Genomic DNA, 26,505 nt, shown 5'->3' with positions numbered 1-26,505 from the left:
CTTCTGTGTACACCTGTCAGTTGAGCGGCACCTTGGCTGCCTTCTGTGTACACCTGTCAGTTGAGCGTCACCTTGACTGCAGTGTTAAAGCTGCTCATACATCTCAGTGGCTCCTCCCCAGGAGCAGGAGCGCAGCTTCAGGTCCCTTTGTAATCTAGGCATGTGCTTTGTGGAGAAAACAGTCACTGGGCCTCCTACCTCCCTGCCAGGTGAGAGGTCAGCATTAACTGACACCAGGGCCTGACATTATCCTGAGAGAATTAGAGCAAGAGCTTAACAAGATGCAGGAACAGTTATCGCCAGCAGGGGTCTCCCTCTACTTTTAAGTGACTAATTTTCCTGCCAGGGATTTAAGTCTGTGAGAAATCCCCAATGCCAGGAACTGCTTGCTTCTCAAGGGACAGAGTCCTCACTGCTGTTCTCTAGAGACCATTTTGTTCAAGTGACAGTGCAGGCATTTGCGCTACATGGGACAGCACCCATCACACACACACACACACACACACACACACACACACACGCATGCATTCACGCACTCACTGAGGGGGAGGTGGATTAAAACTAACTGAATATAAATATAAAAGAAAGGCTATGATCTGAGTGTTGTATAGTCATTATCATCGGAACCGTTACTGTTGGCATAAAGGAGAGGGCTATGGAGCGGCTATACCTACGGACAGAGCTCCTGCCCTAACTGAGCCAAAGCTATGAGGAAGCCAATTGTTATGAAGAAGACCATAACAGAGAGAAGCCCCACGGCAGATAATTCTGAAAAATCCCCGAGAGCAATGTGAACAACACAGCACTGGGAAGTCTAGCTGTGACCTGCGTGGCTTCAGGAGAGATGTTGAAAGCAATCTCTTCAGTTAGTGGATGGGAGCTGGCTCTCACTTGAACTTTATTGTACCCTGTGCTAATTAACTAGTTAATTGATTTATTGAAGCCCTAATTGTTTTTTTTGGGGGGGGTTATGGGCCATAGTAAGGCTTTGTGCCTAGTTACAAGGGCAAAAGTCATCTTGGGGTGCAGTTTACCCACAGAGCTGGTTGGGAAGATGGTGTTCAAGTTCTAGAATACACTAAGCTCAAACAGACTCAGGAGCAGTTGCCAGGCAGGTTGGCTGGGAGGCAGCCTTCCCAGTAGGTCTTAAAGATGAGCTTTGTTATGTTAAAGGCAGGAGGAAGTTTGCAGCTAAGTGTCTCTCTACAGTCAAATGGCACTTTCATATCCCAGCCTCCCTGGAGTCACCAGAGAAAGCATGCAGTCTCCTGTCTCCGAAGGCTGGGGAGACGCTGGACTGGCTGCTTAGAAATGTTTATGTGAAGGGGGAAAGGTGTAAGTGGACCCCTGATTTATCTGTCGAGCAGAGTTCCCAATACTGTTTTATTGCTCAGTGGCTCCACAAGCGGTGACCTCTAACCCTAGCAACACTAGGAGGTGGAAGTCAGGAGCCTGCCTCGCCTTTGAACTCGCCTTTGTACTCAGCTGACCAGAGGCCTTCGAGGCGGCAGGGCTTGACCATCTTGTCTTCTCTCAGGTCGCCAGCACTCAGGAAAACCGAAGCAGCGAGTCTCTGCTCTGTTGCATCTCACTGTAGTTTGTGGTTGCCTAGGAGATATGCCACATCTGTATGCAGCAGGGGAGCCTTGGGGATGGTGGCATCTGAGTAGGGGATGGACAGGCCACTGCTTAGCAAGTAAGCCCAAGGGTGCAGCACCCAGACAGAGCTGTGCCCGTCTGTGCCTGTGCCCACATGCTTCATGTGTGGGCGAGCAACTCGAGGGTGCTCTAGTTTGCCTCATTTATACAGAATCTCCATGCATTGAATTCCAGGATTTGGTTTCCATAGCCACTGCTGTTTTGATGCCCCAACCTTGAAGGGAGGGCAGTGTCACACCAATTATTTGAGTCTGAGATGGGTCAGAACTCTCAGCAGAGCAGCCAGAGCCAGAAGTGTTGTAGGCTTCCTTCCCTGCAGGGGTCTGCACAGATGGTGCAGTTCTTCAGGACACAGTGCCTTTGTTTTGTTTTTCATGGCCTGCATTCCCGGTCTCAGTATCAACGAATATACCATCTCTCCAAAGCTGTTATTAGTGGGAACCTCAATCCTTAAATTAAAGTTTAATCTGGTAAACATATATAATTAAAAAATATATTGGTTCATTTTTGTCTTAACAGTGTTTTCTGTTTGGTCTATATTTCTTTTTTGTTCGTTTGTTTAGATTTACTTATTTTTATTTTGTGCATGGGAGTGTTTGCTCGCATATTTTGTCAGTGTGCCACCCCAGTGCCTGGCCCATGGAGATTAGAGGAGGATGCCAGGTCCCCGAGAAACGGAGCTACAGACAGTTGTGAGCCACCTTGTGGGTGCAGGGAATTAACTGCTGGGCCTGGGCCGTTGTTCCAGCCCCTTAGGCTTTCAGGTTTGAAAGTGTTCTGCAAGTCCCTCATGTGTCTAGCTCCTCAGCCACCCAGCTCTGTGTTATCCAGGGATCCCTTGTGCTGCTGGCCTGTCTTGTCCCTAAGGTTGTCTGGCAGTCTGCCCATTATCCCTACCCAGCATACCCCAGTTTACAAAGCAGATTCTTTCTACAGGAGGGAGATCGACTGTTGGAAGAGTCAGCTTTTACGTGCACTAATCTTCCAAAGACTACACAGCCAAGGCAGGCAGGGCATACACTGTTCTGCCACAAATGCGCTCAGACCCCAGGGCCATTTGGCCTGGGCTGTGGATGAAGTCAGGTCGCATTCCCAGCCACTCAGGCTGACTTCCCATCACCTCACCTAGCCTCCTCTCCAAAGAGGTTGCTTGAGATATTTCAAGCTGGACAGTCCTGGAAATACATTAGGAAGAAAGGGTGTCATTGCAAATTTCTGGGGTCAGTGCTGTAATTCATGTAATTCTCACCCCTCTCCCCAGCTGTGAAATGGAGAATTTATTTTTTACACAAGCGAGAGCCTGAGATGGCACAGAGGCAAAGGAGCTTGTGTGCAAACCTGACAACCTTAGTGCAATCCCTAGAATCCATGAGGAGGAGGAAGGCACCAATTCCTGCATGTTGTCCTCTGACCTCCAAATGGTATCAGTGTTATACACATGTACACACACACACATACACTCAGTAAACACATGAATTATAACCTTGGAACTTCACATATACTCAACATGCACATGCATATATGATAAGTAAATTGGTACATTATACTTTTGGAATTACACATACTCTCATACAAATATACATATAAGAAATAAATTAGATTATACTCTTGGAACTACACACACTCACACATGTACACATGTAATGAATTAGTAGATTATACTCTTGAAAATATACAATACACATGTAATAAGTAATTAGAGGATTATACTCTTAGAATTGCACTCAAACACACTAACATTCTCACATACACATATACATGTAATAAATTAGTATATTATATTCTTTTTTTTTTGTTTTATTTTTGTTTTTCGAGATGGTTTCTCTGTATAGCCCTGGCTATCCTGGAACTCACTCTGTAGACCAGGCTGGCCTCGAACTCAGAAATCCGCCTGCCTCTGCCTCCCGAGTGCTGGGATTAAAGGCCACCACACTGGCTAGTATATTATATTCTTGGAAGCACACATGCTAACACATACACACATGAAACAATTTCCCTTCAGTTCTGATAGGCTACTCTGCTGTCTTCTTCAACTTGGCTTTCCAGCTTGCTCTTAGAACATATGGGGCTGGCAGAGCAGCTCAGTGGTAGAACACTTGCCTCGCATACACAAGGTCCTGATTTTAGACCCCAGCACGACCAGAGAAGAAAAATGCTACTGTGTCACTTCCCCTCAGAGGGAGCACTTTCTGGGCTGGAATTCTTCCTTTGAAAGGAGAAGTGAGTTCTGATACCCAGAGGCCCCGTGGCCATAGGAGAGCCTCGATGAGGGCTACCACTTGGGGGAGATTTTCAATGCATGTTTTTTCAGTAGTACTGTGTATTCTGTGTTTGAGTTTTTCCGTGTATATAACCCCACACTGTGAGGGACCAATCCATGCAGTTGTTTAAAGCAGGGTAAATAAGGACTGCTTTAATCGACATCTTAAGGGAGAACATTGCTCTGTGTGTATGTTAAAACTTTTTTTTGAAACTTTGGTATTAGGAACCTTGTTGGAAAAAGACTTTTACCAAGTATCTGATGGGAAGCCAAGAAAAGCATTTTAATAGAACTGTCTCAGATTTATAGTTCACTGGGGCCTGTAAATAAATTTTCCTGTCTTTAAGGTTTGGACTGATTTGCAGTTGTTTGGTATAGCTTCTGAGATTTAAATCCTCGAGGTCCAGATGGAGAGACCATAAAGCCGTGTTCTCTGGCAGCCTTGGTCTATCTTGTCCATGTGCAAGCATAACTGGGTAGTGGCACAGCTTGCCTAGCCTGCTGTGATGCCAGTGTCCGTTCAGTGCTTGGCTTTTCTATGGAAATTTACTTAACTATCCAATGAATTTATACACACACACACACACACACACACACACACACACACACACACGGGTGTTTGTAGTGTGTGTTTTGTCTTTGTATGAGCACATGTCTGCACATGTGTGTGCAGGCCAGAAGTTGACATCTCATACATCACTGCCCCTCTTACATTTCTGAAACAGGGGCTCTCACTGAACTTGGTGCTCATTAATTAGCTCCACTGGCTGGCCAGCAAGTCCCAGAGATCCTCTTGACTTTGCCCCTCACTCCCCTGACCCCCGGCACTGGCTACAGATCTGTACCACTGTGCATTACGTCTTACATGGGTGCTGGAGATCCAGTCTCAGGTCCTTATGTTTGTACAGTACTAAGTACTGACTTAGCTCTCACCCCAGGAGTGTATCCTGAGCACAAACTGTGTTCCTAGCATGTGTTGGCATGTAGGAATGCAGCCTGTTTTTTCACAGGGGACCTCAAGTTACTGGCACAGATGTCAACAATGAGAAATCCTAGGTCGGGAGTGTTACACACCCAGTGGTCCTGAAGGCCATCAGGAGTGTCTCCCAGAGGAGAGCAGGTCAGGCGAAAGGAGGCTTCGACACAGGGTACTGTGCTAGAGAAGAGGGGATGGGCTGTGACACCCTTGTCTTCCACTGGAATCTGGTTGGTAAGTGGGAGTACAATGAAGCATCCCTGTCTGCCGGGGAGGACTCAGTAACAGCAGCAGAGGGCTTCATGGTGAGTTAGGAGGAAGGGGTGGTCGCTTGGCGAGGAGTGGCTTCTGGGAGAAAGGCTAGGTAGTTGAAGGTTTGTAAAAATCAAATCTTAGAAATTATCCAGGCATTCCTCAGACTTTACAAATGACTGGTAAGGCCTGGGGCCCCAGTAACCTTGAGGACATGTCTGACAGCCAGAGCACTGGAGCCCAGGTCACAAGGCGTCTAGTCGGGTATTTTGAGTTTTGTTTTTATGTGACATACATCAGTGTTTTCCAGCCTGCAGTGAGCTGAGTTCAATTCAGTGGGTCACAACTGGCATCTTTTTCTTTTTCTTTTTAAAGAATAGGAAACTATCAGAGTGTTATATGGTAAAGGTAATTATTTCCTGAAACATTGGCTTCCGTCTTGGGTTTTTGGCCGGGGTATTAGCTCAGTGGTAGAGCACTTGCTGAGCATACACAAGGCCCTGTGCTCAATACTTAGATGAAAGTTTTCAAAATAATTTGTCTTAACTTCCCATAGAAAGCATGTTTGTATGTTTTAACTATGAGTCCTGATCAAAAAAGTTTTTAAAATGTTCTAGTGGGAAGCTCACGGTCTGTGAGTGGGAGAGACCTGAATTTGGACGCTCAAGCCCGTCTCATGTTGATGAGCTCTGTCATGGGCCAGTTCCTTAACTTCCCAGGCTTCAGTTTCCAGTGGAAGCCAGGCTGGGTAAGACTGCCTAGAGGTCTCGTCCACCGAATGAGATCATGGGTTTAAAGCATGTGGGCTCTGGCCCCCGCTCCTTGCTGGCGGTCATTCGGGAACTCCCTGGGGCCTGCATCTGAATTTGGGGAAGCACCTCCTGGTAAGGAGCACGGCCCTCGGGAACCACAGTGAGTTAGTGTGCGGATGTGTTATGCATTTGCTCCTGGGCTTGGAAACTTGAAACAGAATGGAGTCCTGTGGGCTCGGGTGTGCTCCCTAAGTCTTGGCATGGAGGTAGTCACCTCGGTTCTTCCTTCAGGATCAACAGGGCTCACAGGGAGATAAACACGGATCCCCTGGTCAGCCTTTTTGTTTTAATTCTCTGTTATAACTTTCCCCTTTGCCAGTGAAATGATTTTTTTGCTAAATTTTCCCTTCATCTTCTGATCTCTTCTCTGCCAAGTGATGATTTTTATTCATTTTTTGGTGGGTGTGCTAAACATTAAAACAAAGTAAACAGAGAAAATTAAAATCCAGGTTCACATCTAGGGAGTGGACAGCTGTGAAGGCCTTCATGGAGTGGATGTGAGGCCCAGGCAGGGGACTTGGGTCACATCTTCAGAAACAGTAGTCACACCCAGCTGGAGAAAATGTGTTTTAGGGCAGGGTTTTTCTCTACTTTCTGCTTTTCCTTTTCTCTCTGTTCCCTCAGCCACCTTTCCCGACCCCTTCCTTGCCAGGCCAGTTCTGTCTCCTATCTGAAGTTCTACTAGAGAGCAGAGACGAGTCTCAGCCCCCAGACGCTTCAGGCCAGGGGCTAAAACACTCCCATAAATCTGAGGCTCATTTTAGTGCCATGTGAAGCCGTGTGAAGGGCTGCTCTCCGTGGCCCCTGCCCTCTCGCTTTATGGGCTGCTTTGCCTCTTCTCTATAAAGAGGCCCAATGGAGTCATTTGGAAATTCTTATCAGTTTGCTGACAGCTATATGGGCCTTTCTGCTGAGTCCGGGAGCTCAAGCGGGCGTGTGAAATTTTTGATATTAAAACTGAAGAAAACTGCCAGGCAGAAGAGACTGGACGGTGCAGTGGCGATCTGGGGGAGATCTGGGGGAGACAGACGAGGCTAGCCAAGCCAGTAACCCTGTGGATCTGACCTCACTGGTTTCCGTTGGTAGGGAGGTACTCAGGATGAAGATGGGATAGAAAGGGCCTTCTAGAAGCTTCCATCTTTAACTCCGTGCTGACAAATGCTGTTTCCCTGGCAACTTGCCTTCCTAGCGGGAGGTAGGCAAGCCCAGGGGTCTGGGGTGGCCAGATTGGCAGCTGTTTCTTTTCCTAAAAGCAATGTCTGGCTAGCTCCAGCTTGCAGTCTGTGTGTCCGCAGCTTTGCTGTTATTGAAGTTAAAGGAACGTTGCTGAGTCTGCTTCCCTGCCCTTTAGACCCCTCCTCAGCGATCCTCCCCGAGTGCTTTGTGGAGGCCCCAGGCCCATCAGCGCCTGAGCCTCTGCCCTCCCCTGCACAGAGAAGAGGCTGGAAGCTGCCCTTCCTCACCTTTCCACTTTCCCTTTCTTCCTTGGCTGGGAAACTCTTGTGGTAACCGAAGGGAAGGAAAAGCCATTACCTGGACTGAGGCCAGTGGCTTGATGGGCGCTTCAAAATCTTTGGCATCTCCCACCCAGAATGCTTTTCCAGGCATTTTGAGCCTCCTCCCCTCCTCCCTCAGTTTCCCAGCCTTGCCATGTGTGTGTGTGTGTGTGTGTGTGTGTGTGTGAGGGTGAGGGTGTCTTCTGTCCCCCTGCTCTGCTGAGGGCTTTAGGAGGGGCATGGTGATGATAAGTCAAGTCAGTGGACATATATGCACATACAATACGCGTACATACACACATATACATATACATGCTCTGTACTCCTTTCTGTCATAGACATTATTTTTCCTTTTTCTAGGAGTTTTGAATATGAACAGTTTTGCAACCATGTTCAGTTTAAAGCAGCCATTTAGCTTGAGATTGAGACAAAAGCAAAGGGTGTTTGTGGTGTGGCAGCCAGGCTGACACATGCAGCTGTCATGCAGAGTTGAGCAAACGGTGAAGACACTGGTCCTGTTACTATTCATACACCTTCTAAGGGAGTGTCGTGATAGTCAGAAACTAAAGGACAACTAAACCAGAGTATCCCAGACTCCGAAATGGTAGACTTACCTTCTCACTGTTCCATCTGACAAGTTCATATTCTGTGATTTAAAATAATGAAGTGGATATATCTTATACCATGCTTTTAACATTTTTAGAGTCATCATTTTATTTTATGTGTATGGATAATTTGCCTGCATGTCTGTTTGCATAACATATGACTGCCTGGTGCCTTCGGCAGCCAGAGAAGGTATTGAATTCCCTAGGAACAGAGTTACAGATGGTTGTGAGCCGCCCTGTGGGTGCTAGGAACAAACTCAGGTCCTCTGCAAGTGCATCAAGTGCTATGAGGCAGTGCACGCGCGTCCTTTCCAGCCCCGCTTACACTGTAATTCTGACCAAACTGAGTGATGCAAGTGTGAAGTCGTAAATAAGTGGTTGGGCCTCTTTAGGGGTTCAGGAAGGACCATGTGCCACTGTTTCCTTCTTGGGCATCAGCAGAAAAACTTGTCTAAAGCTAACCACAGGTTAATCCTTCATAATGGGTCCCCAACATGAGGCCCGACTTCCGGAAATGGCCTCTCTAATAAAAGGTATTAAACATTAATTTGTAGCCTGTGTAAGAATTGTCTTAGTCTTTGAGCTGATGTCCCATAGGGTGAGACTATTTATTAAGTTCCTGAGAATTCCTTATAGGAAATGTCATTGTAGGATTTGTGAATTCATTATACAATGTTTTCAACTCTTCAGTAAGAGTTAAACTGATTCATAAAGTAAGCTGTTTTGTTTATTTACACAACATGGTGTATGTTTAATCTGCTACTGTCTTTGACACCCGTTGAAGTAAAGGATTTCTGTCTGGAGTTACAAACGCTGAGGCTGGGCTTTGCATATGGATAGGAATTGTCTCTCAGCATTGCAGGCGCTTGGAGAATTTGAAGTTGCATAATTATTTGGGACTAATGTGATTTATAATTTTATAATAGTGCGATTCTTCTTATGCTGGGTTGTGGGTCTTTGGAGCATAAGGCAATGATTACATGCATTTATTTCATTATTGTCACATAAAGTCTGCTAACACTGAATGACTCCAGGAACGGTGACAGTGTGGCTCTCTGTCACCATTACTGGCAACATAGTGTTCTTCCTTATGGACACTTAAGGGCTCGTTTGTCACATTTAAACATGACTTACGGTTGGCACGCTGCTTAGTGGAAAGTGCTCACCTCCCTGGGCTCAGTTCTCCAGCACCACAAACTAACTGTGCTTATTGTCCATGGCAGTAAGGACAATACGAAAGGACACGTGACAACATGGTTTGCTGGACACCCTTCAGGCCCTGGTGCTTTTACTAGAAGGAACAGTATTTTCTTTTTAAGTATTTGAAATTCACATTTATGTTGAGGTGAATTTGAATTTTAGCTTAGTTGGATCAGGCCTTGAGAAGCTTGCACGGCTATTACTTTAGAAAGAGCCTTGAGCTTTGCTTGTGGCTTTGAGCTGTGGGGGAGGGTTGAGTGTGGCTGTGTGGCATTCTGAGAAAGGGACAGCAAACCCCAGAGCTGGTGAGCGGTAGAAGACTGGTGCAGCGTGTAGACTACAGGTCAGACTGAAAATTCTTCTGCTCTCTTCAGCTAAGACTAACCAGACCAGTCAGACATCAATATTTCCCCGGATCTAATTCTCTGTCAAGCTCTGGGCAGACTGGCTTTGACATGGCCACAAGTATCATCTTTGGAGTCCTAAGAAATTTCAGAGAAGAAGGCCTCAGGCTTCTTAAACACTCAGCTGCTGAAGTGATTTTAAGGATAAAGTGCAGGAGGGCTCAGAATCCCCACTGTGAAGAGCTTTCTGAGTCATAGTTTAGGCACTTGGAACTCATGAGAAAACTCTCTATAATGTACCACAGGCAGGTTTCTTGAGACCTTTGTGTAATAGCCTACAGTCACCCTAGCTCATAGCTCACTCAGGTGACAAATGGTAGGGGCAAAAAGAGAGCCACCAACACGACACTACTCAGAATCCTGCTATGGCGCAAGGACAGAAGGCTTTTCCTTTGGGATCCCCAGACTTCATCAGAAAGAGAGCAGGGGCTGGCTCTCCAGCAGCCAGCAGTTCATAGAGGACTGGGGCTCTACTCAAGTAGACCAGTGACTCTCCTCTTCTTTTCCCCTTGGAATGTGTGTTACAGTAGAAAGGGCAGTAAGATCATCTGACTGCTGAGTTCACATTATACCAATAGAAAGAGCCTGCCTAAGAGCACCTCCCTACCACTGTCTGCAGATGTTCACTAAAGAAAACAGGAGAGGGCCCTGTGCCAGTGTAGTAGTAGCTTTGGGGTGAGTAAGCTTTTGGTTGTCTTTTCAGTCAGTTCACATGGTGTGTGTGTGTGTGTGTGTGTGTGTATGTGTGCGCGCGTGCATGCGCGCTATTTTAATTAACAGGAGCAGGCCTTTCAAGTGGGCCTGGTTGGAATAAGGCTTGTTTTATATTTACCTTCTCTAGTCAAACAAACACATGCTCTCTTTCTCCTGGTTTTAGCATAGCAAACACGGGAAATCTCACCCCAGGCAGATTCCTTTATAGCTGGTTGGCCCAAGTTGTAGTCTTATTTGTTTATTTTTGATGACAGACCTTGATTAAAGGTTTCCAATGCACCTTTCAGCTCTTTCATGAAGCCAGCCGGGATAGAAGGCTGGTCAGCTGCGGGCCCTGAAGAAGCTCCTTATCTGTATAACAGTGGGATTTGGAAGCAGGATGGCTCCGAAATCTTAGCAGGCAGAATGCAGTCTCTAGCCTCTTTGTTGAGAGAGTTGGGCAAACATAATTTTATTGGTCAGTGGCTCCTGCTTTAGTAACCTTTCACCCCTGTGTCTCTTGAAGGTGCAGGCCACTGGCCGGCCTTGCCTTTGAACTCCTCAAGGCTCCTGCCTCCTCAAAGGCTCCCAGTCAGGCCTGGTGTTTTGCTTAGGACCTCACCTCACAGCAGGGCCTCAGCAGTTGGGAAAACTGATCCACCCTAAGAACGTTGACATATTTGAAGGTGATACCCCTGAGACTGGAAACCTATGGCTTTCTATTTCAGGACCTGTCTGTCACATGTCAAGAAGCATGACTCAGGCTTCCCCCTTTCCTCCTCTACCCGTTCTTGTTTCCCACAGGACGGGAGGTCATCACCCTGGGGTATTTCCTAAGAGTGATCACAGAGCCCTCTCTTACCCCATTTTCTCCCAACTTTGCCCAAGGCATTTATTTTGGGAGAGTTTCGAAGACTGCAGAAACATGCAAATCCCAAGCTGCCCTCAGTGTCCAGGAGTGTCACTGATGTCACAAAGACCGTGGGGCTCGAATGTTTTGTCCTGACGCCTCATATCATACAAGCTGGAGTCATAAGATAGCCCAGCACCCCCCAAGCCCCCTCTTTCAGGAACAACTTGATCTTGCAAGAGCACAGAAAAAACAGAGGTTGCCTTCCCACCTCTGCCCTCCCGTCCCTGTGTAACTCCTGCCCAAGGAACGGGAGTCCAAATGTTGCTATTTAGAGGCAGCTCTGGGGCACAGGCATTAGAAGGTTTCAGCTTACCATCTTTGGCAAAGAACCAAACTTGTCATTCCAAAAATATTTAGTGGAAAATCCATCTTCTTCTGGTGATGTCTTTAGCCTCGATGAGGCCCTGGGTGGAGGGACCTCACTCAGTCAAGGCCCTTTGTTTTCCCAGAATCCAACAGCATACTGTTGATAATTGCATTGTCTTTTGGAGAGAAGATGACAGTGTGCCGGGGTCTGTGTTCGGTACCAAGGCTACACTGTACCTGCCTTTGACCCTCTGCCCTCCTGTGGTCATAAGAAGTGTTTTGGGTGTGGTTCTGAGCTCGTGATCCAAGTTTCTGTCAGCTTCTGAACTGGCCACTTTTGAATGGTAGCTGTCATTCTCTCCTGCAGAGAAAGCAAGCAGGCCAGAGAAGCTGAGTCGGTGACCTAAGCATTGGAAGAATTGGAAGCCTGGGGTTTAAAAAGTGTGAAGTTTTATTTATGAAGTACTATGATTCTTTTTTTTTTAAGCACCCTTTGAACCGTGATAATCATCTGAAATAACTTTTAAATACCTAGTTTAAGGAAGTTTCTGAACTGTGAATTGTACAGGCTGAGGTCTTTGTTCTGAAGTATCCAGTGGTCTCAAGGTAGGGTGAGGTGGGGTGGTGGGCGTCTGTTAGTGTATGTATTATCTACTTGTTCATGTCTGAGTTAGTCGGCTAGGGCTGCCACAGCAAAGTAGCAAAAGCCAGATGGCTTGAACACCAGAAAGATGTTTTTCACATCCTGGCAACCCAAGTCCAGGATGAAGTGGCAGTGTTGGGTTCTCTGAGGCTTCCTGCTCACCGATGCCCCCCAACCCCCATCCATCCCTGTGTCTCTTCAGACACGGTCTCATGAGTTCATGCATCATTGTGTCCAGATTCTCTGGTAAAGTCAGATTGGAGCAACACCCCTGCCCAGCTCATCTTGACCTGGTCACCTTTTTAAGTCACCTCTCCATAGTCACATACCCTGGGGTTATAGGATAGACACAGTTCAGCTTGGGCAGTGTCACATACCCTGAGGTTATAGGATGGACACAGTTCAGCTTGGGCAGTGTCACATACCCTGGGGTTATAGGATAGACACAGTTCAGCTTTGGCAGTGTCAGTCTGTAGTTGTGGGTTAGGGCTCCGTTGAGAAGGCCCTCGCTGTGAAGTCTACCCTGAGGTGTTTCTCCTACCACATTCCTGCTACCTCCTAAGGACAAACAGTAGGAACAGAGAGGGGGAAGAAAAATGCTTTATCTGGGAAACTTTACCAGGAAAGAGTGATGCTTTAAGGCACACCTCACTGCACTGTGCAGAAAACGAAGACAGGCTGCTGCAAAACTCAAGCATGTGAGGTGACTCTGCCCAGCTGCCCTCAGTGTTTTCTAGTGGGGTCAGCCTTCTGTTGCGGAGCCTATCTGATCACAGCGGGCGGAGTGGCAGAGATAGGTGGGCAGATGGACAAATACATAATTTACCTCGAACAAGCCTACTGACATCCTATTACAGCTTCCTAAGAGAGCTGGGGTTCCAGGCCTGCACCAACACAGCATGTGGCAACATGCATATACATTCTCTTCTTCCTGCTCTTCCTCCTGCTCCTCCTGCTCCTCCTCCTCCTCTTCCTCTCCCTCCTGCTCCTCTTCTTCCTCCTCCTCCTGCTCCTCCTCCTCCTCTTCCTGCTCCTCTTCCTGCTCCTCTTCCTCTCCCTCCTCCTCCTCTTCCTCCTCTTCCTCCTGCTCCTCTTCCTCCTCCTTTTTCTTTGTGATTGTTTGAGATAGGATCTCACTGTGTACTCGAGCTAGCCACAGCCTGGACCTGTTCTAGAGCCTCGGTGTGTAACCTTGCACACATCCTTTGCCTTCAGATGCCTTCAGTCTTCCTTCTGCTTTTATGTCCCTAGTGAGAGCTGGCTTCTGACTGTATTAGAATGAGCATAACAGTTCCTCTAGAGTCAAAGAGAATATTTTGCTCTGAGTTTTGAAACCTCTTGGTTGGGGTTATTCTCAGAGGGTTTTCTTCCATCATTGCTCCTGAGACTTACACAAGCCCGTGCCCTCTGCTGGGCCAGATCATAAATGGCCTCCTCATTTGGCAAAAGGAGGCTTCTCAAGACTGTAGGATTTTCAGCTGCTGTTTGATCCCTCTAGTGCGCTCAGTGGGAGCCTAGCTCAGCGCACACTTCAGTGTTTCTTGGGTTAAATTTTAAGTCAGGGAAAAGCTGGACCAGTAACCCCCATGAACTTGTCAGTGCCTCAATTTTCTCATCATAAAACAGGGGTAATTCCTTGAGCTGTGAGGATTAAATGAATGAATACAGGTAAAGCACTTAAAACGGTGCCTTCTGCATAGCAAGTGCCTCATTAATCGGCAGGTGTTTCCTGACCCTCACCCCCACTTATGAGTGCTGGGCCTGAGCCAAAGAGTGAAACAGGCAAGGCCTACACCCGCTCTCGCTCCCAGGCAGCCTTGCCTGCAGCAGGGCCAGTGTTGGGGTGAGGATGCGACAGAGTGCTGCAGCCTTACCCAGAGCAGAGCTGAGCTTGCTTGTCACACTCCACGGGTCCATGTGCCTCTGGGACATCGAGTGCTGTGGGGGCTAGAGTCTGTTGGCCTGCGCTAGGTCTTCCTGTTTTCTCTCTGATCTTTAACTTACTCCTTTTCTGAATTCTCTTTCCGGATGCAGAGAAAGGTGTGGGGCATTCCATTCCACTTCCCCTCCCTTTGCCTGTGTTCCAGCTTTCTCTGAAAACTAGGCTTTCCTTTCTTTCTGGGAGTCAACCATGTAAGCTAAAGCCATGTGAACTTGGAAGGAGCCTGTAACCATATATTGACCCCTGAAAAACACCCTAATTGGAACCGTGTGACCTCCCTGAGTGCACTCCTGCGCTCCCTCCCAGCGTTACTCCTGTGGGCGGTACTCCTGTGGGCGGTACTCCTGTGGGCGTTACTCCTGTGGGCGTTACTCCTGTGGGCGTTACTGTTCAGATTTTCACACTTGTTGTGATTTCTAAGGAGGGTATGCTCTAATGTTTTCTCGGAAGGAATTACTGTATATTAATTTGTTTTTATTTGCATATATTTAAAAAAATTTAGAATTTCATACATGAGTACTGTATTTATATTTACAAAAGTTCCTCTCCTCTCTGCACCCGCCCCCCCCACCCCCAGCACCTCCCTGTCCTCCCAGCTCTCTCTCAAACCATGGCCTCTTTTTCTTTCATTATTTTTATAACTCTCTCTCTCTCTCTGTCTGTCTCTCAGTTGTAAACACATACAAGCAACATTAAATGAACTATGTAAGCTGAATGTTAATTCTTTAATCCCCCCCATAGATATAGTTCCTGAGACTGGAGATAAAAGAAAGAGACACTTTGCTTCCGAGTGAATGGCACGTATCCATGTATGGGCCTTTGGGAATTTGACAGCCACGTGTTTGAGGGCAGAATTTGAATACCAACCCATCTTCTTCTTTGCCATCTAACCTCAGGGTGACCCAGAGCTTTGGGTTAGAGAATAAGATCTTGAACTTGTAGAAAATACAGTGACACAAAGGGAAGCTGAGTTGTATGTCAGTATGGGGCTCACAGGCCAGCCAACCTAGCCAAAATGACAAGCTGTAGTTTCAGTAAGAAACCCTGTCTGGAAAGGTCACATAGAGAGAGGGGCCTGAAGAAGACATGCTAAGGTCATGGCCTGGAATGTGCACATATGTGCATGTGTGTCATGTGTGTACACAGAAAGAAAGAAAGTAGAAAAGAAAGGGGACAGCAAATGCCCAGCATGGACTCTAAATTCTAACGTATGTTCAGGGTTATAGAAAAATGTGAGATCAAATCCCGGGAGAGACTAATTCATAGCAAGAATTATTGGCTGAGTGTGGTGGTACATACCTATATTCCAGAACTTGATTGGCTGAGGCAGGAGGATGGTGAGTTCAAAGCTAGCCTGGCCATCAGAGCAAAGGCATCATGTTGTATAGCAGCTCCGAGAAGGAAATCAAAAGATTTGGTTAGCAAGGCGTGGTCCCTTGTGTCCTGCCCTCAGCTTCGCCTGCATTTAAAATGGTTCTCAGCTGTTCTCTGGAGCAACCGGGTCTCTTAAAATAGAGTCACTGCTGTGGGGCCCAGTCTGTTCTCTGCTGCTGCTGCTGGGGAGGGTTGGTTGTGGTGTTAAGGTTAAAATTTTACCTCCTGCTTCTGTTACAGTTTTCTGGAACTTGGGGCTTGGCTCCAGGGAAAGTTTGGGGCTCCAGGGGAAGTTTGGGGCTCCAGTGTACAGAAGCTATGAGAACCAAGGGAATCCCCTGCCTTAAAAGCATCCAGGCCCTTTCTGAGAAGTCTGCCTGTACACAAGGCTGGCAAAGTTTGTTTGCATTGTGGGCCTGCTGACAGTGTCAGTCCCCCTAGAACTTATGTTTGTTCCCCGTGAGGTCACAGGGGACAGAGCAGGTGCTGGGGTTGCAGAGAATGGAATGTTGTGTGAATAAGAAGAGCCTTGGGATGCTTTCAAGGAAGATGTGAACCTCCAAGTATGGGTAGTTTTTAAAAATTGTTTCTTTTAGAGCAGTTTTAGGTTCACAGCAAGGTTGAGTGGAACGCACGGAGTTCTCATATAGCCTATCCTTACCGTTAACAGTCTCCTCCATTCCAGCATCGCAGTCCCAGCAGCCTCCTCTCCTCCATATGACCGACTCCGGAAGAGCACCCTCTCCAATAGGCTGAAGTTTAGCCAGGCCTCAGTCTTGACTGTCCACCGTATGGGTTTGAATGACCATTGCCAAATTATAATCATTACCAAATCACTGAGCTAAAAATCATCTCTCCTCGACTACTGTGGTAGTGTGCACCTCTAATGCCAGGACTGGAGAGGAACAGGCAGGCAGATCTCTGTGAGTTCTAGTCAGCCTTTTCAGCAGAGCAGGTTCCAGGCCAGCCATGGCTGGCTATACAGTGAGACCCTGCCTCAAATCAGTCAATCAGTCAATCAATCAATCAATAAAACTTGTAGAAAATTTAATAAAAGAGAACTGACACTCCCCCTCGGAGCAGCCACCAACTATCAGTGTGCCTTAGCTGGAGTCATGGTCATGTGCCCCTCCCACTCCAGTTGACTGGCTCGTTCTGGTGAAGGCCAGCCTGTGGGCGCTTGTGAGTGCCTTAGAGCAGAGCCTCTTCCTTGTCCTGCGTAGATGGATGTTAGGAGAGAGGCTGACTTATGTCATTTGTTACGGTCCGTTTTGTTGCAATTGTTGTTTCATTTCTTTTCTCACATACATTTTATTAAAGTTGCAACTTAAATAAACTAAATTCACTCCCATGAAATATGAATCTCTGTAAGTTTTGACAAATATATAGTGTTGTGTCATCACAACAAACATATTTTTACTAACCCCAGAATAGAATATCCCTTATACCTTTTTCCTGTCAACTACCACACACACACACACACACACACACACACACACACACACACACACACACACACACGTCCACCACCACCATCCACAGCCTTGTTCTCAGTCTCTGATAGCCAGCGACAACTATCAGCATATATATATTTGTCTTTCCAGGTCTCATGTGAATAGAATCATAGAGTTCAGTACTATGTAACTCCAACCATGTGACCCTTTCTCTGGAAACTGAAGACCATAGATGTCTTTGTTCTGTTTCTGGGTTGGTTTGTTTTCAGTTTTTCCCCCCTTCTTCTCTTTTGCCTTTGGGGTTTTATTTAAAGGGTCACAGGTACCTAAGGGAATGAGAAGAGAGCATTGGATACCCTGGGCTGTTGTTACAAGCATTTGTGAGCTGACTAATGTGAGTGCTGAGAACCAAGCACTGGGCCCTGCAAGAGCCCCAAGCTCTCAACCACAACACCGCCTCCTGAGGGGTCAGTATGACTATGCTGTCACATTAGCTGGGATAGGCTTGTTGTTCTAAACTCTGGTTTGCTCTTCAGGGTTAGAATAAGTCCCAAGTATGTTTTTAAATCCCTGTACCATAACACACAGAGCACAGGTCCTTAAAGAGCAGAGCATTCCAGGTCCCCTCTCCTGATGCCATTTTTTTTTAAATTTACCTATTAGCTTATACATTATGATAGCCATATACATATATAATCAGCTACATCATTGGGTTCTCTGCCTCCAACTGTCAAGAGCAGAGAGCAGTAGATGACTACACGCTCCCTTGTTTGTTTGCTTCTGCTCAGCTCAACCTCTCCACTCTTACGTTTGCAGAACCCCTGTCTTAGGGAATGGTGCTGCTCACAAAGCACTGAGATGTAGATGGAGGCTCAGAGAATACTCCCTCTGCCCCACATCTTATCATCACAGGACTATCCCAAATCCTTCTCCCCCAGATCACCATGACTGGACCACAAGTGTGTAAGGCCTTCAAAAGACAAAAACAGTGGAAGAGACTGCAAAACATTCACACCAGAATTAGGCATGGGAGGGATGGTGGAAGTATCAGAACTAGATTTTTTTTTTTAACACAGGGTTTCTCTGTGTAGCCCTGGCTGTCCTGGAACTCACTCTATAGACCAGGCTGACCTCGAACTCAGAAATCAGCCTGCCTCTGCCTCCCAAGTGCTGGGATTAAAGGTGTGCGCCATCACTGCCTGGCCAGAACAGAATTTAAAACATTAAATGACATGATAAAGTCCCTAATGGGCAAAGTAAACAGCACAGCAGAAGTAGTGGAGGGTGGGAGGATAGCGCAGTCAGCAGTGCTCGCTATGCAAGCGTGAGGACCTCATTTGGAGTCCCAGAACTAGTAAACACCCCAGGTGTGACAGCAAGGCTTGCCATTCCTGGGATCCACTAGGTGGCCAGCCTAGCCTTCTCTGCCAGCTGCGGGGGGGGGGGGGGGGGGGGTGAGGGGGAGGGGGACAGAGAGACAGAAAGAGAGAGACAGAGAGACTCAAAAACAAGTGTAAGTGCAGACAGCCTTTTTTCCTGCAGGGCTTTTGTCAGGTTATTCTACCAAGGCAGCAGAGATGAAGCTAGGGTGCGCTCCCTGCCCCTGGCCAGAAGCCCCGAGGGGTTCTCTCTGGTGTTCACTATGAGATTTGAGCTGACTTACACGGGCAGAACTCTGGAGCCGTGTTTGTGCAGGCATCTGTCACTCACAGCTCAGGTTTCTCCCTGGCACTGACCTGCAGAAGCTTCTCCACATATACTAGGGGTCTGTTTCCACCTGTTGTTTTCTTCAGTTTTGGGGGAAATGGCTGTCCTGGCACCTCACTTGCCTAGTGGATAAAAAAAAAATTATATTTTTTAAAAGTTTGTTCAAGTTTTTACTTGTGTTAGGGCAGAGTAGAGGTGTCTAAGCCCCTTAAATGCTGGGGTGGGAGCTGGTGGTTCCTCAGAGAGGATTTGGGAAGATAAAAGAGAAGGCAGACATTTAAAAGGAAGACAGACTCACAAATTATCTTGAGTCTGTGGGCCAGAACATTTGTGCACGTACATGTGTGCATGCGTGTGTGTGCATAGGGCTGTACTTTGGCAGACTGGGTAAGACAGATAGTAGGGGATTAAATGGCAGGTATATCTTAGGGTACAGAGAGGCATTCAACAATGAAGAGCAGAAGAAACAGGAAATTTGGCTGTAGTGTCACTGAGTATCAGGCGCGGACTTCGTGGTTCTGGCTCCACTTGAAGATGCTGCACTGAGACCCAGGGAAATTAAGCAGCTCGCCAGTGTTCTGGAAGTAGTTAATGGCAGAACTCAAGTTAGATCTAGTCCAATCTCATACTGCTTCCATTACCTTCGTCAAGTTGATGATGCAACAAGGAGTCTAAGCTGTGATTGCTCTCCAGCAGATGTGATCCCACCTCATTGGTGTGTGTCTCCTGGGACTGTCTGTGACACACAGGACTCATTTACTCGCTCTTGAGTACATGGGGTCTTTGCACTCAGTTTTGACACCTTGGCTTTGTTAATGATACTGTCCTGGTGAGGTATCTAAGAAAACATGTTCTGTTTCTTTAATGACTTTCAGAGTTGTCTGTCCTGGTGAAAACTTAGTAAGCTAAATGCAATCTAAATTATGGGAAGCCTGGCTGTGGGTCTGTTTGCCCTTCCCAGAGGCTGGTTGGCTGGACAGTAATGCACAGAAGTGAGTTAGTAGACAGGAGCAGTGACAGCTGCCCTTCTGAGGCCTGTCTGGAGGTCAAACAAGAACACACACTACTTAATAGATTCCAAACCCCATATATTTCTACATCTAAATATCATTGTCTCTTGGGGCGCAGAAATGGCTCAGTTCTTAAGAGCACATACTGCTGGCTCTTACAGAGGACCCAGGTTTGATTAGGTCAGACTGCTCACAAATGCCTATAATTCCAGGTTCAGGGAGATCTGATGCCCTCTTCTGGTCTACATAGGTACCTACACTCGCATACACATACCTCATCCATATACTTATTTAAAAATAACATCTCTGACATCAAGATTGTGTTGTTATAATTCTGTGTCATGTTTTAATTGAAACTCCTTTTTGTTGCTGGTATTATATAAAATAACAGGGCATATTAAAATCAGTGATTTGTGCTCTATTAACACAGGAGTCCTAAAAATACTGCTACCAAGCAAGCTGAGCAGTAAAGGGAATAGGTTGGTAGATCATCACAAAGAGAAGGCAGGAATGTAAGATTAGTTAACATTTAGTGAGTCCAGCCAGTGTAAACTCCTGAATTAACAAAATAAAGGAGGTCCTCATAAGATCGTCTTATAAAGCAGGGAAAATCATTTGACAACATTCAGCAATTCAGACTGAGAGAAACAGCTCAGTTGTTAAGATCACAGTCCACTCTTGCAGGAGAGTCATGTTCAGTTGCCAGCACACACATAGCAGCTCACAACCTCTGTAACTCCAGTTCCAGGAGATCTTGTACCCTCTTCTGGCTGTCACAGGCACCAGGCATACATGCAGTGCACAGACATACCTGCAGGAAAAACACTCACACACATACATTTAAAAAATAGTTGACTGACGTTCCCTTTTGATAAAATCTTAGTCAAAACAGGGCACCTCTGCAGTTTGCTAAAAATGTGGCTCTCGTTGCCTCACATTGCCTCACAGCCTATAGCAAAGCCACTGGGGAACCCACCTTTCTTCCTGTGCTTTGTCCCTGTCACTTTCAGCATGTTGGCCTTTTCTGTTTAGTTATCGTACCCCTGCAGTGTCACATGCAGTCAACCATGTCTGCATTCTAGCTGGGCATGAGTGAGAAGTTTAAGGGGGAAACAAAAAGCTGACTCAGCATAAAGGACTTTGTCCTTCCATGTAGGATTACATGTACAGCAGAAGACATGGGCAAGTGGCACATCACGTCAGCCATTGCAGATCATCATGGTAGCAGCATGCAGAGGCGGCTGGGGACTCGGAATAGCTTTCAAAGGCATGCCTCCAGTGATAGGTTTCCTCCAACCAGGCCCTCCTTCTTAGATTTCTAGAACCTGCTGAAATAGAACCCTAGCTGGGAGCCAACAAGTTTGACACATGAACTTGTAGGGGGCACTTCATATTTCAAACCATAGCATATGTGTTGGGGATAGCAGCCGTGCTCGGCTTACAGCAGCCCTGGAGGATGGTTTCTGTGAACCTCAGCTCCTAGAATCTTCTCAACTCGACAGGATAGACACTGTGACCTTTGCCTTACAGATTTAGGAAGCAGATAAGTTTAACAGCTGCAAGACACATCAGCTGCCTGTCACTGTCATTCCCTCCCTCCCTACACTGGTTCCTACAGAAACTAGTTATTGTTGATCCCATTGGCATGGCATCACTGAAGAGCAAAATCATTCCTGCGATTTAATTGATACATAAATGGAAATTACAAGTTCAATTGTTTGCTTATGATAGTATTTTACATGTATGTTGTACATATGTGCATATTTATGTGTGTTAGCAGATGTGCTCATGCACCTGTGTGCATGTGGGTAGAGACTAGAAGCTGGCAGCCAGTGTCTTCCTCAATCAGTTAACACGTTATTTACTGAGACAGTCTATACTCAGTCTACTCAGCCAGGGATCTCATGTCCACCTCCTGAGAGCTGGGATTATAGCTAGACACCATGCCTGCCTGGCGGCTACCTGGGTGCTGAGGCTCCAAATGCAGTCCTTAGGACAGCACGGCAACTCCTGTGCCCACTGACTCATCTCCCCAGGCCCCTGGCTGGGTAGTTTATAGTCTCACATGGATCTAGCCTTGTCCCTCTCAGAGTTCCTTGTGTGTAAGTGTTGGAATTTTGCTGATCTTATACTGTGAAGTCCGTCTGCTTTAATTGCTTAGTGCTATCTGGTTCAATGCCTAATCAAGATCTTACTGATCTGATCTATTCCTGCATGACTGACTTCCCCCATGCAGCCACCAGGAGGGTTAACATGACTGCCAAAGTCTCCATCATTCAAACTTCTAGTATAGATAGAAAGATAGCTCATATATTTTCTTGGAGACAAGGTAACATAGTATTTGTGTTTGCTCTTGGGAAGAGAACACTGCCCACGTGGCTGCAGCCTCCCTGTCTCTGTGGACAGGTAGCTGACAGAGAGGCCTGGTGGGGCTGTAACTTATGCCTTCTGAGCTCTTACCATCAAGGTCCTGCAGAAGCAATTAAGCCTAAGAAGCTCACTCATTCTCAGGCTGAGACACTTGAGTTGTGATTATTGGCAGAGCTTGCTTCCTCTCTGAGTGAATTGCTGTTTGTGGGCTGGGGGATGACTGGAGGCATCTTGAGTTAGTGGCTGTGCTCCACAGTTGGCCTTTGGCCAGCATTCAGGTGCACATATGCACAAGTGCACAGGTAGAGACTTGACGTCTTCCTCTGGCCTCCGCCTGGCACATGCACCACAGCACAGTCACATGCGTACCACACACACACAATAGATAAACAAATATTTTAAAAAGAAAAAAAAAAGCTCAAAAATATGATGGAGAAAAAGGAAAAAAATAACACAAATTTTCCTTCTAAAATGAATCTTCAAATTGACTACATGTCAGAAAGACAAGCACCCGAAGAGAGCCCACTGACAGGTTAAGGTTGGGGGAAAGGGCTTCGTTCCACAGCTTTATTTCAGGAAACCTAACAATCTAAACAGGATAAGCCCTTTCTTGGAAAACAGTCCTTTTTAAAGCTCATTCATCCATATTCGCATCGTTCTATGTCTGCAAAGAAAAATCATTAACTTTAAGCCATACCCGAGAAAGCTGAAACAGGAGAATTGCAAGTTTGAGCTGCAGAGTGAGATGCTGTCTCAAGCAAGATAAAATAATGCCAGGCATGGGGACATATGCCCGTAATCCTAGCATTTGGGAGAATAAAGAGGAAGTTTGGGAGTTCAAGGTCAATCTGGGCTACATTGTGAGACATTGTCTCAAATGAAGAAGCAAAAATAACAAATAAAACATTGACATACATATTCACGAGAAACCTGCCCCAGTCATGTCTTTGATGAATTCTTCTAAACCCTTTCAAGGAAGAAAAGTAATGACAAATTTGCATTAAATTCCTCAAGAAATATTTAAAAGAGAGAGAGCGAGCGAGCGCTTTTCAATTCATTTTGTGAAGCCAGCCATACCTTGATTCCAGAACACAGCTTAGGTGTTCCAAATGACATCAAGTAAGTCTGTGATGAGAGAATTAACATCATTTGATGCCTTTTGCATGGTATTCAAGAGTGAACATGAGAAAAATCTGTGTCCCAGGAACCTTTAAAGGAGTGAGATGCTGGCTAGACGTGGCATAGGGTATCTGGGGTGCGGAATGCTCCCAGCCTTACCAGGGCTGTCCTTAGGAGTTTGCATAGACATAAACATTCACTTACCCATGCACACAAGACTTCTAACATACTCTATATATGTTATATCTAATCGGGGTTTGTCCATTTCCATGTGTGTAGTATGCATGTGTGCATATGTAATTGTGTGTGTGAGTGCTTGCATGTGTGCATATGAAGGCACAAGGTTGAGATGAAGAATCATTCTTCATGGCTTTTCTGATGTGTTTTTTGAGGCAGGGTCTCTCAATCGAACCTAGAGCTCACTGATAAGACCAGTCTTATTAGCCAGCTTGCTCCAGGGATCTCCTATCTCCAGGTTCTGATCCTGGGATTATGTGTAGGCTCTCATGCCCACCTCACATTTACATATGGTCTGGGAATCCAAACTTGGGTCCTCCTGATAATACGGCAGGTGCTTTAACCACAGGCAGGGCCATCTCAACTTTGTACCTTTTTTACAAAGACTCTAAACATGGTCAGACATAACACATGGTACTTTCATCATCATAGGCCCTCTTCTATTGCGACAACTCTGTGTACTTCCTTGGTTACTATTCTGCTCTGACTGCCATCTGATACAGCTGGTGTGGCAGAGGGAGCACCCCTTCACCCAAGTGAAGGAACCACTTAGTCCTAGAGTGGCTGTGACAGGGCATCTGGTCCCCCACATGTCACTGGCTCACCTGCTTTGTGTTGTTTTCTTTGTAGGCACGGTGGTTCTGGGAGGCATACTTCCAGTCCATTAAAGCCATTGCCCTGGCCACCCTACAGATCATCAATGACAGGATCTATCCATATGCAGCCATCTCCTATGAAGAGTGGAATGACCCTCCTGCTGTGGTAAGTGCTAGCCATGTGAACCATTGGAGTGGGTGAAAGGAGTATGTACAACCCAGGAAGAGGGTATTGAAATGCTGCTGTCTCAGATGAACATTGTGGGCTCCCAATTTATAAACAGTAAATGTCATGAAAGGTCAGCTAAGTCCTGATGTAATACTGGGGGACTTCAGGGCACCATTCTTTCCTTTAGTCAGGTCTTCCAAACTAAAAGCAGGGGAATGGCAGAGCTAACCCACACAGCTGGATGTAACAGACATCTACAGACCATGCCATCCAACAGATGAGAGACACACATTCTCAGCAGCCCATAGAGCTTTCTCTACCGTCCATCACATTAGGTGTCACTGATCCAGCAGGCCTAACAGATGCAAAACGCTGAAGCAGTTCTACCTCTTAGACAACAGAACAAAACTAGAAATCAGCAACGAGAGAAGCCACAGGGAATACACAAGCACTTACCAATTGAACAGCAGACTCTTTCGTTAACAGTGAGTTCTTGAAGAAGTCAGGGAGGCGACTAAACACCCTACACTCTGCTGAAATAGCAGCACAGCCTACCAAGCTTCTGGGAAAGAAGGGAAGCCAGTTACAGCAGTTAGCGTTCAAACTTTTCAAAGGAAACCGCTGGTCTAGTATGATAGCCCAGCAGTTCTAAGTCCTTCCGGAGGCACCAGTTCCATTGCCAGCACCTAAGTGGTGGCTTACAAGCTTTGTAAGTCCAGTTTCAGGGGATCTGACACCCGCTTCTGGCTTCCACGGGTATCAAGGATCAGTAATACACCTAATAATTAGGTGTGCACCAGGTATACTTATTAATACACAGACAGAACACCTATACATATAAAGTAAAAACTTGAAAAATCAGAACAATCTCAAATAAATTACCCACTGATACTGATACTGAAGGTTCTAGAAACAGAAGAAGCAAACCTAAATGCACTATGGCCAGATACCATAAAGGTCAGGGTGGAAGTTGACTAACTAGAAACTGAAGAACAGCTCAGAGTTAAAGAGCTGGTTCTTGAACAGATGAACAAGACGGACAAAGCTCTGACCAAACCAGCAGAAGAAAGAGCAGAGCCACGCCAGCAGGATTAGAGATGACGGGAATTGTTACAGCAGAATCCATTGAAGTCGGGAGAGTCACTAGAGAATGTTGTGGTAACTTTTCGAAAAGCTGAAAAATCTGGAAATAGCAGATAGATCCCTAAGTATATATCACCTACTGAAATTAAATAGTAAAAGAATATAAAGACAACGTAAAGAGACCTTTAAGAAGCCACACAATTGAAGTAGCAGTGGAAAGTCTTCCCACAGGAAAAGGCTAGGGCTGGGCATGCTCACTGCTGAGTACAAGCAACCCTTTACGGAAGAGCTCACCCAGAACTCACGTTGTGCCATCAAATTGAAAAGGAAGTAACACCGCCGAGCATCCTGTAAAGCCAGTGTTACCCCAAACCAGATAAGAACACAAAACTGCAGACCAACCCCCATGGTTGGATAAAAAAATTTCAACAAAATACTTACAAACCAAATTCAAGAGGACATCAACATCATCTATCAGAACAAACTTGGTTTCACCCCAGGGATGCAACGTTACTTCAACATTCATACGAAAGAGCAAATGTTACACACCGGATGAGTTAACCTCAGGACAGAAATTACACGGTTTTCTTGGTGAATAAGAAAAGGCATTAGACAAAGTTCAGTGGCTTCATGATAAAGTCCTGAAGGAACTAGGACTAGAAAGAAGTTACCTCCGTGTAGTAAAGGCTTTTGGAGGCAAATAGCCAGCCAGTGTTCTACCAAACAGGGATACACTGGGCGGATTTCCCCAAACCCTGAATGAGACGGGTGCTCACTCTTCACTCATAGTCACTAGAGCTAAAGTAATGAGACAAGAAAGAGAAGTGAAAAGGACACAATAGGAAACTAGCCCCATTTGCTGATACTGTGGTCCTACTTAAAAGAGTCTGTGGGCACACCAGAAAACTCTTAGGTCACGTGTGTATTTTCAACAAAGTGACAGGGCTCAAAATCAACATACAAAAATAAAAAGCTTTTCTATGTCTCAGTAACTAACTCCCCAAAGAGAAATCAGGAAAAAAGTTTCTTTCAAAATAGCTTCAGTCAATAAATAAGTGAACAAGATAACCTGGGGGTACCCTACCAAGGAGGAGAAAGACCTCTTTAATGCAGTCTGAGGATACTGATGGAAGGTGATGACACTAGACAAGGGAAATACGTCAGTGCTCATAGACTGAAGCATACCTAAAGTAATCCAAAGACTATACAGTCCCCATAAAGAGTC

General features: G+C 46.1%; 1 protein-coding gene across 6 annotated transcripts in view; it reads left to right on the top strand.

Moving 5' to 3' along the window:
* Ext2 (exostosin glycosyltransferase 2) overlaps positions 1–26,505 on the top strand; it is a 126,938-nt gene that overhangs the window by 35,822 nt on the left and 64,611 nt on the right. For all 6 annotated transcript variants that reach the window (NM_010163.3, NM_001355075.1, XM_006498733.4 and 3 more), the window contains one exon: positions 24,063–24,194. In NM_010163.3, the coding sequence (NP_034293.2) occupies positions 24,063–24,194 (132 nt within the window). The remainder of the gene's footprint in view (positions 1–24,062; positions 24,195–26,505) is intronic.

The sequence above is a fragment of the Mus musculus genome, chromosome 2, assembly GCF_000001635.26.
Source record: "Mus musculus strain C57BL/6J chromosome 2, GRCm38.p6 C57BL/6J".
In the NCBI taxonomy this organism is placed as follows: domain Eukaryota; kingdom Metazoa; phylum Chordata; class Mammalia; order Rodentia; family Muridae; genus Mus; species Mus musculus.
The sequence above is the reverse complement of the archived record's forward strand: the minus strand, read 5'-3'. Positions and strand labels throughout refer to the sequence as shown.